This window comes from Tachysurus fulvidraco, chromosome 7, assembly GCF_022655615.1.
Source record: "Tachysurus fulvidraco isolate hzauxx_2018 chromosome 7, HZAU_PFXX_2.0, whole genome shotgun sequence".
Lineage (NCBI taxonomy): Eukaryota > Metazoa > Chordata > Actinopteri > Siluriformes > Bagridae > Tachysurus > Tachysurus fulvidraco.
Genome location: NC_062524.1, coordinates 10,058,864 through 10,074,890, shown reverse-complemented (window position 1 = coordinate 10,074,890; position 16,027 = coordinate 10,058,864). Strand labels below are relative to the sequence as shown.

The 16,027-nt window shown below is 35.6% G+C and overlaps 1 protein-coding gene across 5 annotated transcripts in view; it reads right to left on the bottom strand.

The window, feature by feature from the left end:
- Nucleotides 1-16,027, bottom strand: part of ptprua (protein tyrosine phosphatase receptor type Ua) — a 232,253-nt gene that overhangs the window by 120,783 nt on the left and 95,443 nt on the right. For all 5 annotated transcript variants that reach the window (XM_047816652.1, XM_027143997.2, XM_047816651.1 and 2 more), the window contains exon 3: nucleotides 6,756-7,027. In XM_047816652.1, coding sequence (XP_047672608.1) covers nucleotides 6,756-7,027 — 272 coding nt within the window. The remainder of the gene's footprint in view (nucleotides 1-6,755; nucleotides 7,028-16,027) is intronic.

Genomic DNA, 16,027 nt, shown 5'->3' with positions numbered 1-16,027 from the left:
ATGTGTCGTGTATGTAACACATTCTAATAATTCAATAAATAGTACTACTGACAATAATAATAATAAGAAGGATAATAAACTGAAAAAAAATATATATGATAGCTGTATTTCCTGATTTGGGATTGTAGCTTAGCCTGTGGATTTTGCAAAGGGATTATAGTATTAAACTTTCACGATCCCTTCTGCAAGCTACCGTCGCTAGTTATCATATGACAGCATGTACTGCTGAACACTTTCCCTTAGCCTTCTTTCAGAAAAGCACTATTCAATTTCTTTTTTAAATCTTATGTTATTTGTGTTAAATAACTGAATAAATAATAGCATTAAAAACATGAATAGCCTCAGCTCATGGTTCGTAAATGTTACTCTGACATCCATTGATTATATCTTCGTTCACAGAACGTCTGGGTTTATCAGAACGGTTGTGCATTTGCACTCAAATTTAATTGCATGTTAGATCCATTAGCCAAAATTAACGAAGCAAACATCAGATGCCAAACAGCTTGGCTACAAATGATTTCAATTAGTTTTTCTTTTCCCACTACTATTCCTTTAAAACTTTGGGATGCTTTACATAAAAAAATCAACAGAAATTTGAACATGTGTATTTAATTTTAAACCTCCTCTAATTCAGCCCACACAGGAAAATGAAATGACATAAACAAGAAGAGCTTGCAATAGATTTAAATCTACGTCCTAATCGCATTTAATATGTCTACTGTTTCATTTCTCTTCTACTCTCCAAGAGATAACTGTGTGATTTATCTCTTATCTCTTAAGTCTAACCCAAAAGCTTTGACTTAGGACGTGAAATCTTCAATTGAGCTTCTAGATTTTCATCTGAATGCAAGCCAGGGTTTAAATCCGTTGTCAGACGAGTCCAGACTCTATGTTCAATCCTGTATCCGACGTCCAAAACTTTCTCCAAAGCTGTTTAATCCAAATATATGCGCAGACATAGTGCAATGGGCCAAAATGATTGAAAAAGACATCGACTCCAGCAGACAGAGTGTCATCTGTTCAACAAATGGCGTTCTTTATAAAGTCCTCATTCACATTCATATCGTAATGATCTAATTTGAGTAATCAATAATTTGTTGCTATATATGTATCATCATTGGGCAGCATGCTAAATGCACCGATCAGCTCCACAGACTTGTGGAGTCTCTAGTCTCTAGTGGTCAGAAATGGGAACTGCAACAAGCTCAATGGTCCATTTCACACTGGATATATATTAAAATTATGAATTTCACCATAAAAGCAAATATATAATGTCTACTGACACACACAGACACACACATACATACAATAGTGACTAGTCAGAGTACGAATGTTCCTAATATTGTGTCATTCCATAGCCTGAAGCTCCACCAGAGAAAGCCTGAACTCCTTTTTCCTTAAGCAGAGAAAGAGCAATTGATTAGCTGACTTGAGGTCCCTGGGAGTAGAACAACAAGGGAGAAGGTCATAGAAATAAGAAACTGACCTTTCATTGAGGGCTTTAAAAACAGTGTTAATAAAAGCTATTCTATATTTTCCAGGAAGTCAGTGAAGTGATGACATCTCTCTCCCTGGTTCCACTGAAGAACTTCACTGTTTCATTGTGCGCTTTTATTATCGAAATCAAATTAATAGATATCAGAGTCAGGAAACCATATGTGATATAAAAATATAAATTTGCTTGAGATAAATAGATCTGCAATTTAAAATGCAATGCTCTGCATCATCATTCAGTTGAAGGAAATAAATATAGACGCAGGAGCAATGGTAAATACTCCCCTGTACATTGACTTTATTCTTTGGCTTAAGTAAATAAATATTTAATAAATCAGTAGGTGAATGAATCAGTTTAAGATCAAGATCCTTTTTCCAGATATCCAAAAATCTCTTTAAAGTTGAGAATTTGCCCCGATGTTTACATTTGTCACTTCTGGTCTTGGTCCCCTCAAGTTCCTGTTCCTTTTGGGGCAATTATTTTAATTAGCACTACGCTCATCACTCATCCAGGCACTTTTCTAGTGAGAGCAGTCATCCAATATTGGCTTCATCCGTTGTCACTTCGAAGAGATATATTAATAACTTACCTGCAACTCATTTGATGCTTTTAAAACTAGCACTTTTATCTTGAGTTGTTACACACTAAACATGCAGTGAGGACAGCTATATTTCATGCATGTTTTTCTTTATCGGTTGCTTCATTGAGCCAGACTTTGTCAAAATCTTGTTAATTCGTCAAGGTTTACAAGAGCTGAACTGTTAAAAGAAAAACAGTTGATTACAGCAGCTTTTATAGGTGATCTGTAAACACAACAACCTCAATTTGTCATCTGGGATCAAGGGCAGAGTCAGTACAGGATGAGCTGTTAGTTGGTACTGATTTAGTGCCCGCACTTTAAAGGGTCTTGAAAGTTAATGGCTGGGAGAAAACAAGGGAAGCAAAGAGCAGAAAAGAAGGAATTGAGCAGTCTGAGAAAGCAATGATGCGATAGATGTTAAGAAAAAAATAATAATAAATACATAGTATACAGTATATAGTATATATTTTCTCAGATGGTGGTGTGTGTGTGTGTGTAGTGTATATACTGTTCACATAAAACATTGTAAACCTAGCCTAGATCAGTGATTCATACTGTATATATATATATATATATATATATATATATATATATATATATATATATATATATATATATATATATATATATATAGAGTATTCTGACCGAGCAGTAGTTGGTGAGTTAAAAGCAAGTCTGGGATGCAGTGCAAAGAAGAGAAGAAGAACAGTAAGAAAGGTCATCTGGAAAGACGACAAGATTTCGAAACCAAACTGTGTGCATTTCTTTACTGCAGCTGTGCAAGTCCTTCAAACAGCTTTATTTCAGCAGTGATATTGATAGAGTATGTTATTTGAAATGAAAAGTACTGCCTGTGTGAGATCATAACAAAGATACCGTCATCAAATCTACACTGAAAATCACTAAAACTAGAGTTTGTGTACTCTTATGATTGATGAACATATAGAGAGTGTGCCTTGGTCCTTGTTTCATTTTCTCTGCTATTTGCACTCATCTCTCTCTCTCTCTCTCTCTCTCTCTCTCTCTCTCTCTCTCTCTCTCTCTCTCTCTCTCTATCTTGCATTTTTGGTATTTTGGCACTGTCTATACATTTGGTAAAAAAAAAAAAATACAGAGTGTGCTGCATTCATACAACTTTCACAAAGTCTGGAGAGTTTTCAAAATAAATGGAACAAAGTCTAGAAATGAATTTGGAGCAGAACAAATTCCACACCTACACTCCTTAAAGGTCTTACACGATCAGAAGCGATAACTCCTTCGCCTTTCTTCTTTACGTCTCATTTGTTTCACACTCTTTTACCTTTGCTGGAGGAACAATGGATCCTCAATTAGGGGACACGATCTTAAATAACTGAGACAAGGATAATATTGTAAGGCACATTTAGTTGGCTATATGTGTATATGGATGTTACAGGCTAAATGATGATGAACAGAGCTTGTCACATAGACATGTGTAAAAAACTCATCTGTGTGCACTAAATACAATTCTGTTGCTGATGACAGCCTTCAAATTGCAAACTGGAATTGTATTAGACGAGTCAAACAAATGGCTGTCTCTATATAGGATGAGAAAATAACACTAGACGAACAGGCTCTATTGATCAAAAGAGCTGGTCAATGGCTGGGAACTGACTGAAGTCATACTGGATGAGAACACTTCATCTATGAATAAATGAATAGCTTAAGTGACTGAACACTGAACAAAACCTGGGTGAATTACATGATCTGTGATTCAAGAATGCCGAGGACTCAATGGTCCATGTTAGGTTTACAATGTGTCATTGTTTACAACAGGAAAACCGATATGTGCATCGATTAGGCCTGTGTTTCACAAACTTGCACACTAACTCAGCATACACTTACTCTTATTACATATATAGTCAGCTGTATACAGAATAAAGAAAATGCTATATGCTTATCCACTTGCTACCTAATTCATCCCCATGAAGTCTTCTATTCACAAATTATATTTCTTTGTTTGAGCACCGACGATCCCTTGATACTGTATATTAAAAAAATGTAACGTAAAAATTTTTGCGAAGCTGTAAAATAAATAAATAAATTATATATTACTCTATGCGCTTTAACATTTCTCTTGTGTTATTCAACTTTTGATTTTGCTTGGCAAAGCCGTCACCTCATGAGCATAACTGTGGGCAGCCTATAAATGTCCCCAGCTACTTCATGCTTGTCTTCTTTCATTCTCTTCCTATCGAGGGTTTGGGGAATCAGATGCAGATATAGTGGACATATACTGTAGTGATTTAATCCTTTGAATCTTTTTCTAAAGTCTAATTTTGTTATTGTTATAAATCTGTATGACCAGGTAAGTGTGCATTGATTCATACCTTGGGTGATGGTAATACGTATATCTCTATTAGCCCTATTAGCCTTGCACTATTAGTCTTGCTATTAGCACTATTAACCTTGCACTATTAGTCTTGCTATTAGCACTATTAACCTTGTTATAAATGACTGAGAAATGAACTATTGTTAAGCAAATGTTATCGTAACTCATCTTCTAATCAAAATATCCTCTGAATTATTCAACTTTGAGAACTCTCCCAGTCTGTTGTATGTCAGTCCAGGATGGCAAGTTTTTTTTTTATTTTTTATCTGCCTTTCCTCCTAGGAGTTATACAATGTTGTCAATGCTGTCAAAGCTGAAACTGATTGAGAATGGGGCAAGTCTGACAAACATTTACAAAGCCTTGCTCTAACTGCAGCATAATGCTAATAGCAATGGATGAAGCATGGAAATGTGGAAGTCGATCTGTATGCAAACAGGCAGACAGACTCTTTGCCCAATGGTAGTTAATGGACAGGCCAAAGACAGAGACTTTAGGCCAGCATGCGTTGGTGTATGATTGGCCACATCCACACACTTAATGAGAAGTGAAACCATCAATCTGTATTTCATAATAAAACAGTCCAAACCACCCACATTTCCACAGAGTCATTTCCCAACAAATCCAGGTGGTCAGATCTCCTCAAGGAGCTTTAAATGAGTTTTTCAAATGGTGGTGTTAAGATTAATATTACTTACAATGGCGTTCAACCAAATCTTATTTAACACGTCAAGTCAAGTCAAGAAGCTTTTAACAAACTTTGGTTTGTTGATGGTTTTATGCAGCATGTAAATGGTGCTGCAATTTTTTTTTTTTTATTGTATACATTCTCATTAATTTACACATATCAATGGATAAAATATACAATCATATAATGATAAAAACAAGTATAATTATTTATGCAGTTAAAATATATATGGTTGAATTATATGATGAAAAGATTAATTCATTATTATCAATTGCATATATTTAGAGATTGGTCCTAATTGATTTAAATTATTTAGATGGTCTGGTCCTGGAGGGAAGTTCAGCAAATAATATGAGAAAGATGAAATGTGGATAGTGTCATTCAGTCCACAGTCATCCGAACTATGCCAAGCATTATGTTTGTATGGCACACATCATTATCATTCTGATGGCACAGTAAAATGAGTGGATTCTGATTCGGATTTGTTTTTAATTTTAAATATTAAAGTGCATTTCAATCCCTAATAAAAGAAAAAAAATCTAACTTTTGTTGCATTTTGGATGTGCTTCATTTTAAATGAAACCAATCAAATGATGTTAGTGGAAAATAAATGCATGAATGCTTCAATAAATGACTCTTGGTTTAGAGGTGAGCTAAATATAAAGGCAGCCAATTTAGCAGTGTGTGCCAGAGTTTAGTGGTCCATATACAACAGTGTAATAAAAACTGGTGCCTTCACCTTGCGCTATCCTTATCCTAAACGGAGAACAATATCATTCCCTTGAGCGATTTTCATCCCCGAAGTAGAACAGTAGCAGAATTTTAAGCAAATTTTACCCTCTATATAAAAAACAGTATGAGAACTTAAATGATTTCTATATATAACAAAGTGCTCAATAAACTATCTGTTCTGCACAGTGTTAATGAGAGCTGTTTTTTACTGCCTGGTGAGTGTCTTTATAAGGACACTAACTTGTTAGGAATTAAATACACTATACAGCCTCTATGTTAGCTCAAACCAAAGCAATCAGAAAATGAAAGAGAGGAGACTGAGTACTTTGTGGTTGGTTTACGGCTGCATTTTTGGCTGGGTTTTTTTTGTGTGTGTGTGTGTGTGTGTGTGTGTGTGTGTGTGTGTGTGTGTGTGTGTGTGTGTGTGTGTGTGTGTGTGTGTGTGTGTGTGTGTGTGTAGAAAACCAGAATACATAAATATAGGAAGCCAAATAAGTTTGAAAATGATTGACTTGATGTTTTAGGGGAATGGGCTGCAAGTCTAGCTTCAAGTGGTGTCAATTGTGTGGTGCATGAATGATTATACACACTACTGAATAATAGATATTAAGAGATATTAATCAATAGCTAATGAGATAAAACTAGCCTACAGTAAGCTCAGCTCTCTATCTCTTTCAGTCTCTCTCTCTCTCTCTCTCTCTCTCTCTCTCTCTCTCTCTCTCTCTCTCTCTCTCTCTTTCAGACCCCCTCTCTCTCTCTCTCTTTTGGGAGCTTCACAGAGAGCTGTCAATTGGATAGTAACACGGGCAATCAATTATAATTAATTAGTAATGGAAAAGCCCTAAAGAGAAATGATTTATATATGTTTGTATGTACGCATGAATGTATGCGCTATATGATCTTATCTCTCACCTGGTACTCGCTGGGCCAGAAAGTGCTGACTGCCAATTCTACCTGGTGCCATTGGAAGCCTTGAGATCCGGAAATGTTCCAAACTGAGTTACCATGTGGTCCGCCGTTCACCTGAACATAGACACTAAGCCTGCCTGGACTGTGGCCATCACGGCTGTACAGGAAGTAGCTGAACTGCACACAGTGGGTGTCATTTTCACTTAGCGTGTGCAGCAACAGCTGAGCACGCTGGCCTGCATTGTGCTGAGATGAATTCACCAACATATAGGAACCTGCGGAGAAAAAGAGAATGATGGTTTTAATGAAAATCCCCTTGTTTTCATCCCTTCTTCTTCCATACATAAAGAGCTCATAAATAAATGAACACAGCTATTAAAAACGTATAAAATACGCCTCATCGCAAGTAGCTAACTGACACCTTTATTCGAGGTTGTTCATTTCCAGATACACACAAAGTTAGACCATGGTGGGTACAGAATCCATACAGTTTATTGTTTTTTATAATACAACTGAGCAGGTGAGGGTTAATGGCCTTTCTCAAGGGCCCAGAAAGGCAATATATCATGGATGGGATGTTAAAACATAGCAAGGAACTATGTACAGTACATACACATTCCCAAACATGCATCCACCTCCGTGTCTGTTTTTGATACTGTAGGTAGAGGAACCAGAGAGGACAAACAAGCAGAGACACAGATAAAGTAGACATTATAGATTTAATCATCTTTTCCTAAGTTTTATATAGAACAGTGTAATCAATTATATTGTATTGTTTGAGCTGTCTAGACTACCAGTTATGTCTGGGTTTCGAACCTCATTTAACATTTAACAAAAACTATTCAACAAAAAAACACTGCTTGTGTTGTAATAAACATTTACATCCATTTTATTTTAGTAGCCTTTATTGAGCTAAAACCAGGAAAGACTTAAAAAAAAAACCACTTCTTCTCCTAAGCTATTCCTTACACTTCTTCTCCTTCTATTATCCAAGTGACTGGGGTACTACAGTACAGTATATTATTAACTCATGAAAATCAGTAATGGCAGCAATCTTCAGCAGCAAAAAAGGAAATGGGTTCTTAAGATCTGGTGTATGAGTACACTTCAGCTTTAGGTCGTTGACCAAAATGTTGCAATGTGCTCAGATAAGAGTATAACACACTGACAATAACACTACAAACATATCCACTCATCTCTGTAGACATCATCATTTTGTGGGAATCAGTGAAATTACATAAAAATATGTCTCAATAACAAATCTTTGCTGAAATCAGACAAAACAGAGCAGGATATTATATCATATCAAGTCTAGGTTGTTAACAGCCTTAATTCTTCATGACCTTCTTTCAGAAGATTTTGGAAACATTCCTTCATAATATGAAGGATGGTCCTTCTTGATATGACTGGATCGCACAATTTCTGAACTTTCTTGCTGTGACTTTACTCTTCTATCACATTTCAAAGGTGTTCTATTCAAATCAGACCTGGTGAATGGGAAGGTCACTGAAGAACATTGGACTCTGTGATATTCATGAAAGAAGTTTTTGAGACGATCGGTGCATTATCATGCTGGAAGTAGAAGTTAGAAGATGTGGAAATTGTGGCTTAAAAGTGATATACATGAACAGCAAAAAATACCCAAATAGGCTGTGGCATTCAAACGAGGATTGATTGGTAATAATTGACTGTTGACACAAAGAGTTCATGGATTCAGGCTTTTGGTGCCAAATTCATGCGCAACCATGAGTTTCAGCAGAAATCCAGATTCATCAGACCAGGCTACTTTTTTCACCTACAGTGTCCAGTATTAGTGAAGTTATGCCCACGACAGCCTTAGCTTTCTGTTCGTACTGTAGGTGACAGGAGCCTTTGCAGGTTTGATGTTGTGTGAATGCAGAGATGCTTTTCTAATCGCATGACTAGTTATGTTACTTACTATAGCCTTCTTATCAGCTTGAACCGGTCTGGAAATTTTCTATTTATTACTTTCAAAAACAAGGCATCAGTGAAAATACAAAAACTTTCTTTTTCATTCCCTTTCAACCCTTCAAGTAATGTGAAAAGAAAAGTACTACAGTGTCCCCCTCCATACAAAGGGAGATTGCGGAGATTTGTACAGGGACCTGCAGCAACCCTCTGTGGCACCGGCAAATCTGACCACCTTGACTGCTTTGAACTCCTTTGAACAAAGCATTTCTGTAAAGCTGCATTTATGCTGTTTGATTTTCAGCCTGACTTTGCTGTCACAAGAAAAGTACACATTCAAAAAGAATTATTTGGCCATGACTCAAGCTCAGCGGTCAAAACGCATATTGTGACATGTTCAGCGGCAATCGAGCACAAAATTCAGTATTCTCAGAAAGGATTTCTTGAAATCTCATTGTCACCACTGTTATGACATTTAGGTAGAAATCACAAAACTCACAGGTCATCTAGAAATATTTGTATTAGTAAGCAGTTCACTTGAAAATTCTGACTTGCTCACCCATTTATAGTGAATTGTATAGTTGTTATTAGCTCAAGCTCACATTGAAGAACAGATATACCCATGTTGTCCTCTATCCCTGTCCATTAATGGCTTTGAACAGACTTTTATAGTAAATTTTCTCTAAATATAACATTTCTAATATTATACCGAAGGCTTTTTCTTGTTTATGTGTCCATATTTTCTGCACAAACTATGACTACAATAATTTGTGACATTTATCCAGATTGTTTTTTATTTTCTTTAATAACTGGTGTATGTATATGTTACTGATATGATATTGGCATTACAAAATCGGACATAGAAAATACAACAGTTGTTAAATTTCAAACTTGAAAATTTGAAAAGTATTTCATGTTCATGTTTCGTGTAATTGCAAACTTTTTTCAAAAATACTTAGATTTAGGAAAGTGACTCATCCTCCACCTCAGGCTCCTCAACTACAACAGCAAAAGCAGAAAAGAGAAAAGCTGCCAGCCTCCTCCAGAGCCCTGCTCGACACTCTACAGCTTTACTGAAGTAGGCAAGCGATGTTAAAAAATCACTTCTTCCAGAACCCTTTACAACTCACAGGTCGAGTGTGGACACCTGTCTCTATACCTAAATCACTGATTTCTTCCAGGCCACTTAAGCCCTCAATCCTCCAATGCTTCCAAGCTCTCTAAAGTACCAGTGAGTTGCACTGTAAAACAAAGTCTCTTCTTCGGTACTGAAATATAGCTGAGTGTTAATTCTAAAGGTCTTCCATCTGTTGCTGATAAATCTATTACTTTTAGGCTTGGCATAATAATGTCACGCTCAAAGACTACAGCATTCTTAAGCCAGAGTTTTTTTTCCTATGCCAGAGTTTAGTCAGTTAACTTAAAAGCTCATCTTTTCCTGCAAGAAGATTGAAAATAGAAGACGTCCAGTATTGTCCTGTCAATCAATCAATTAATCAATCACAATGCTTTTCTTGACTTCATTGGACATGGTGACATGGTGACGTTGTGAAATTAATGTCTTCTAATAAACTAGGAAATTTTACAAAATAGTCAGTGCAACTGTTCAGTTCTTTCGTTGCAAGGAATTCTTCCCTGCTGTTCATATAATTGCCATTCCTTCTTATCCTTTTGATCTAATTTTCATTGATCCATTGACAAATTGGCATTAACCCTGAAAATTCAGCTTACAGTTATGTCACTTCACCATAAAAAAAATGATTTGTGCATTAATTTATACCTGTGCCATTTCATTCCAGTGGCAAGGCATATTTTAAACTTACATAATAGTGGTGAAGCTTGCAGATTCCTTAAAAGCCCAATGTCTCTTTCAGATACAAGTATTGCACATAAAAAACTGACTGGCTCTGAATATCCAAGTACTCAGGGATCCTAGTTAAATGGCTTCTGAACACTAGCTGATAAGCAACAGTATAAAACTGCAATAGTTTAATATCCGAGTATTATTCTTGACAAATGCTAATTAGTCATATCATCTTTTTTTAATGAAAATCAGTGATGCAAAGGTCAGTGACATGGTGAGAAGAAGGACACAATCTCAAAACAGAGGCAAGGTAGAAATGGAAAACCAAAGCTAATGACACAAAATAAGACTATACATAGAAATATCAGGATATATAAAGACAATGTGAACACAGAACAGGTGAACACATTCAGCAACCAAGGCATATGATATAATGAGCAATGTCTGTAGAGTGCTTTAAAGCATGGACATGAGACAAAAACAAAGGCACGTAGCATAATCAACACAACTTTAACCCAAACACAACACAAAGACATACAAAGTAATTCTCATTTCAGCGGGTAAGTAAATGCTAACAAATGCCTTGCTCTTTTCCTCAAAACTGAACATTCCTTTTTTTGCTAACTCGTATTCTCGTCATCATTTCTACACGTGCCGTGCCTTTCCTTTAATTTTTCTACCCTTCCTGTTCTAATGAACCTAAATTAAAATCTTTAATATCCGTTTTCCCAAGACGTTTGCTCCAACAAAAAACCACACATCACATTTACAGTGCAAGTAGAATCAATGCAATAATAGGTCTATTGTGACTATGTAAAGGTCAGAAATATCAGCATGCACTAAAACCTAAATCGCATTTCAATTCATTTCTGTTACATATTAACTCACTGTATTAATTATTGTTTTAGACACCTTGACCTATCTATACTGCTTTACACTCCTGGTTCATTTCCCCCTAATATCCACAAACACACACTCCCTAATTAGCATCCGGCAGCATGGCATGCTGCATGTTTCTGTTCACCATGAAGTGTGTATTATAATTTCAGTCTCTGTATAACTGCTAGACGGATATTGCCGTATTGTTGCAGAATGCTTCTAAGATATTCTCACCCACAAGTCATCATTATTAAGTGATACACAGACAGTAAGCTTAACCCTATATATTCAAGAAATCCATTCTGCTCTGATTTAATTCCACTGACTGGCTATACTTGGGCTTTTAAACCTCTTAAAGCATCTTTAACATGTTGTCTCAGGTTGTTTTATGACCTCTTGATTGATCATTAGGGATTTTGTATGATGTTTCATCCTCATACTATTGTATCTACATCCTACATTATCATATCTCACCTTGCCACGCATTCACCAAATGACACTGCAGCTGCTATGGCAACACATCAAGTGTCATCACCTGTTCAATAATTACATGTTCCACAAGAGAAACCTGGAGCTCATCCAGACAGACCCCACACATTGTTTTGCCATTTTGTATAATCCTTGTTCCAACCGCTTCATCAATATCTGGGACACATTCTCTAGTACCTCTTTTTCTGGCAGCCTTAAATCGCCTCTTAATTCCTAACTGCGATGGCTTCCTCTTCTCTTTAGCATTTTCAGGTCCCGATTCCTCATAAGCATATGCTCTGTGTAGAGAGATTAGCTACTTAAGCCTGAATTGTACAGTGCAACAAAAAAGGGTCATGTACACAAGCTGGACGATGGAACGGAAACACTGGCCAATAGAGTGTTGGAGGATTCACGCCTATCTATGCACAGCCTGGTGGCCAAACTTCACTGATTTCCCATTCCATAAGTAAGAGCAGAGTGAGTAGGTTAAATTAGAAGAGCAATAGCACAGATATAGAGAGCCACAGTATCCAAGGTAAAAGTACATATAGAGAGCCACAGTATCCAAGGTAAAATAACCACAAAGGATGAACCACATCCAACAAGAGTCAATGCACCGGCATCACATAGTGACCTGGAGAATGTCATCCTTCCAAGTCTTTCAGGACATCTGACAAGATATAACTTTTTATTTCTTTTGACAGCGTCTGTAATGATCTGAAGTTTTATCTACTCCTCTAAAACTCTATACCGTCATGCTATTGTGTGAGATTTTATTTCTGACCAAATTCTAGAAATTTATATTTTATAAGTAACTTATAGACAGTGTTTTATGTATTATTTATAGCACAGCACTGTTTAAGTCAGAATCAGATATGGGTTAGAAGTTGTGGATTTTATGTTTTATTTCAGCAGCACTGATAATTGTGCCAGCTGGAATTTATATTGCAGGTTAATATTAATGCAAACCTTTTTGTAAGAAAATGTTTATTTAACATTTGTGGACTTTGTGCTTTTTCTGTATATTTTTTTCCTTAGATAATTGAGAAATTTATGATGACACAATTTCAGGACAAATTTGCTTGTGTTTAGGAGTACAAGACTAAACATTGCTATGGCAGTTATACTGTAATTATATTCTGGGGCAAAAGAAGCTCAGCTGTAGGCACCAATAACATTTGGAATCTGGGGCACAAATGGCACCAATGTAACCAGCATTAAATGGCATAATGAATCATGTGGGTCACATGAAAGCATAAGTCACCATCAGAAAGTACAAAATATACATGACTAAAAAATATTTTGCAGGATCAAGAAGTGCTCACAGATTAAGATTAAGCTCTGAGCAAGAGGTAATTACTCCCAGAAAATCTACAATGTCCAAGTGAATAAAAACAGGAAGTGGTTTTTCGGGAATCTGTACAGTGACATGACATGAGATACTGCATTATTACCAATATTATGTTAGTGTATAGTTAAAACACTTTCTGGAAACCTAAAGTCCCATTATAATAACATACATCCAGCTAGTTATGTTAGCTAGTTCTGTGCATTAATACAATGGAATTAGGTATATAAATTCTCAGGAAAATGTTGAGCCATGGCACTTATCCTCAGCTGAAAGTTTCTCAAGAAGTCGTGTTTTAGAAAAAAAAAATCATGTAATCATTCGTGACTGTTTCAGCTATGAGCAACATTGTTGTCTCCTCACATAGGAAAGTAAAAATATGACTGGGATCTGAATTGGGTCATTATTTTCTTTCTTTTTTCTCTCTTTTTTTTTTTTCCAAAATACTCAAATATGAGGCAAGCTGTTGTTATAGTGTTATTGCAAGACAGTCATATGGCAGACAAATTAAATACAGTGAGGTCCAAATGTCTGAGAGCACTAATGAAAATGCTTTAACTCAATGGTATTCTTTTTCAGTTTAACTAAAGTTTTAATTGCATATAATAATATCAGGAACAACCTAAGTGAAAAATAGATCCGTTTTTCTATTAACATCTACAGTACTGTTTTTTTCCTCAGAACTTAAGGAACATCTTACTTTTGGGACAAAGAATAGTTAACATAGTGATTATTTCACATTTGTTTATATTTTAGTGACCTAGAAGTTGTGGAACACCATTCTAAAGCTTTCTGCTCATTTTTAATGAGTTTTTTTTTTTCCCGCTTACTTTTTGATGTGGTCTCACACTTTTGGACCCCACTACACTTTATGAATATAAAATCTGCTTGTTCACTTCTTCTGTAGGCTTGTGTATTGCGGTTGTGTTACATTCTTGTACTTTGTCCTAAACAGAGAGTTTTTATGGCTATCTATTGCCCAGTGTGTCTATGGCACTAAGATGGACATGTTAAAAAGGGACACCAGCTTCCTGAGTTCTGATAAACCTGGTGGATGACAGGGTACTGTGTGGGTACTTAAGTTTAAAAAAAAAAAAGTTGGAATCGGTGCTGCCATGACAGCTCCGGTCCTCGCTCATTAATCACATTGGCACAGTTATTAAATTTCTAATGTCTGCCAGGACAGTAATTGGGCACACACACTAACACACACCGGCTCTGGTCCAACTCCTGCTGACCTTATCTTCTGTCTTAGTGGTAGATATAGTGATTAAGATTCCCATCTGTCTTATGAAGCTTAACTGTTACTCCCTCTCTCTAACCCTGTCTCCTTTTCATTTTCCATCCTCCTCTTTCTTCAGCACACTGTTATGTCATCTAGATTCCCATGTGTGACTTTACCATCTCTTCTTCTTTCTGTCCATGTCTTGAAAACAAGCAAAACTTCACTAGCAACTGATTTAATGGCTATTGTGTTCCAAGTGCATTCAAACATGCAACACAAATCCAAATAAACTATTCACCAAAATTGATTGTGTTAAGTTTTTTTTTTTAAATGGAACATGTATCAGATGTGTATGATTATTCTGTGATTGCGCCGACTAACACAGTGAAAATCCTAACTAGAAGAAGTGCATTTCAACTGCTTACATAGTGGAAGAGGGACGTGGCTACACACTGAAAGAGAAAAAAATGTTTAAAAGATGTTTAAAAAATGTTTAAAAACAGCTTATACTTCCTGTTAGTAAAAAATGTTCCTTTTGAGACAATACCAAAATACCCTTCTGAAATTTACACACTAGCCACTAGAGTACGTAGAGCACAGTGAATCTATTGCTGATACAGCTACATTTCACTTAAAATCATGTCTTTTTTTCTTTCTTGGACGTAGGACATGTGATGCAAGCAGGCAAAGATTCCACTAGTCAGGAAACAAGATTACATATGGGGAGCCACATGGAAATAAGCTAGGTATAAAAAGAAAATCTAATGGCCGGCGTCTTGACATCTTATCTGCAAAACAGTACAAGTGTTCATTTAGACGTTAATTAGATTGAGGATGAAACTTTCTTTCACAGCATATACAGTAACGGAATAACATCACATAAACTTTGTGGTTTTGTTTTTTACAAAGGGTTTATTTCACTTTCCAGGCTAAAGTACTAAAATCCTGAAATGTATATCGACAACAAGAAAAATCTTTACTTTAAGGTTACTTCAGATTTGCATTATGGAAATTCAGAAACATTTATAAAGTTATAAAGGGCAAACGGCAATAGAATCTTGTTATTCTTATTATCAGTAAGCTCATGCTGTTTGGTTTTATAAGTTTCTGACTGGCTGTTTCTTATTATGCCTTACTTTTGTTAAATAAATAATAAATGGTATAACTCAGTAGAGAAACACATTTTGGACCTATTAAGACCACATTAGGTTCATACTGTATATTATTTTTAATAAATTATTCTTTAGCTCAATATATTCTCTAAGATTTCAAACACATATTTCACTGTTGAAAAATAAGACAGGATATTTTAAGGACTTTTTTAGTGGAAATTTGTAGTTATTAAGCATTTTGAATGTACAGTAGCTATGTGATTTTTTTCCCTCTCTGTCTGTGAGAATAGAATAGAATCAAATAGAATGAAAATAGACAAAGAAAAATACAGTATAAAATAAATAATAATAATAATAATAATAATAATAATAATAATAATAATAATAATAATAATATATGTAAAATAAATTGTTTATTTTACTGAACAGGTAGGAAGGGGATATATCAAAAATATTAAAATATATATAACATATTATAAAAAAAATAATAATTCTGCTGCAATGATA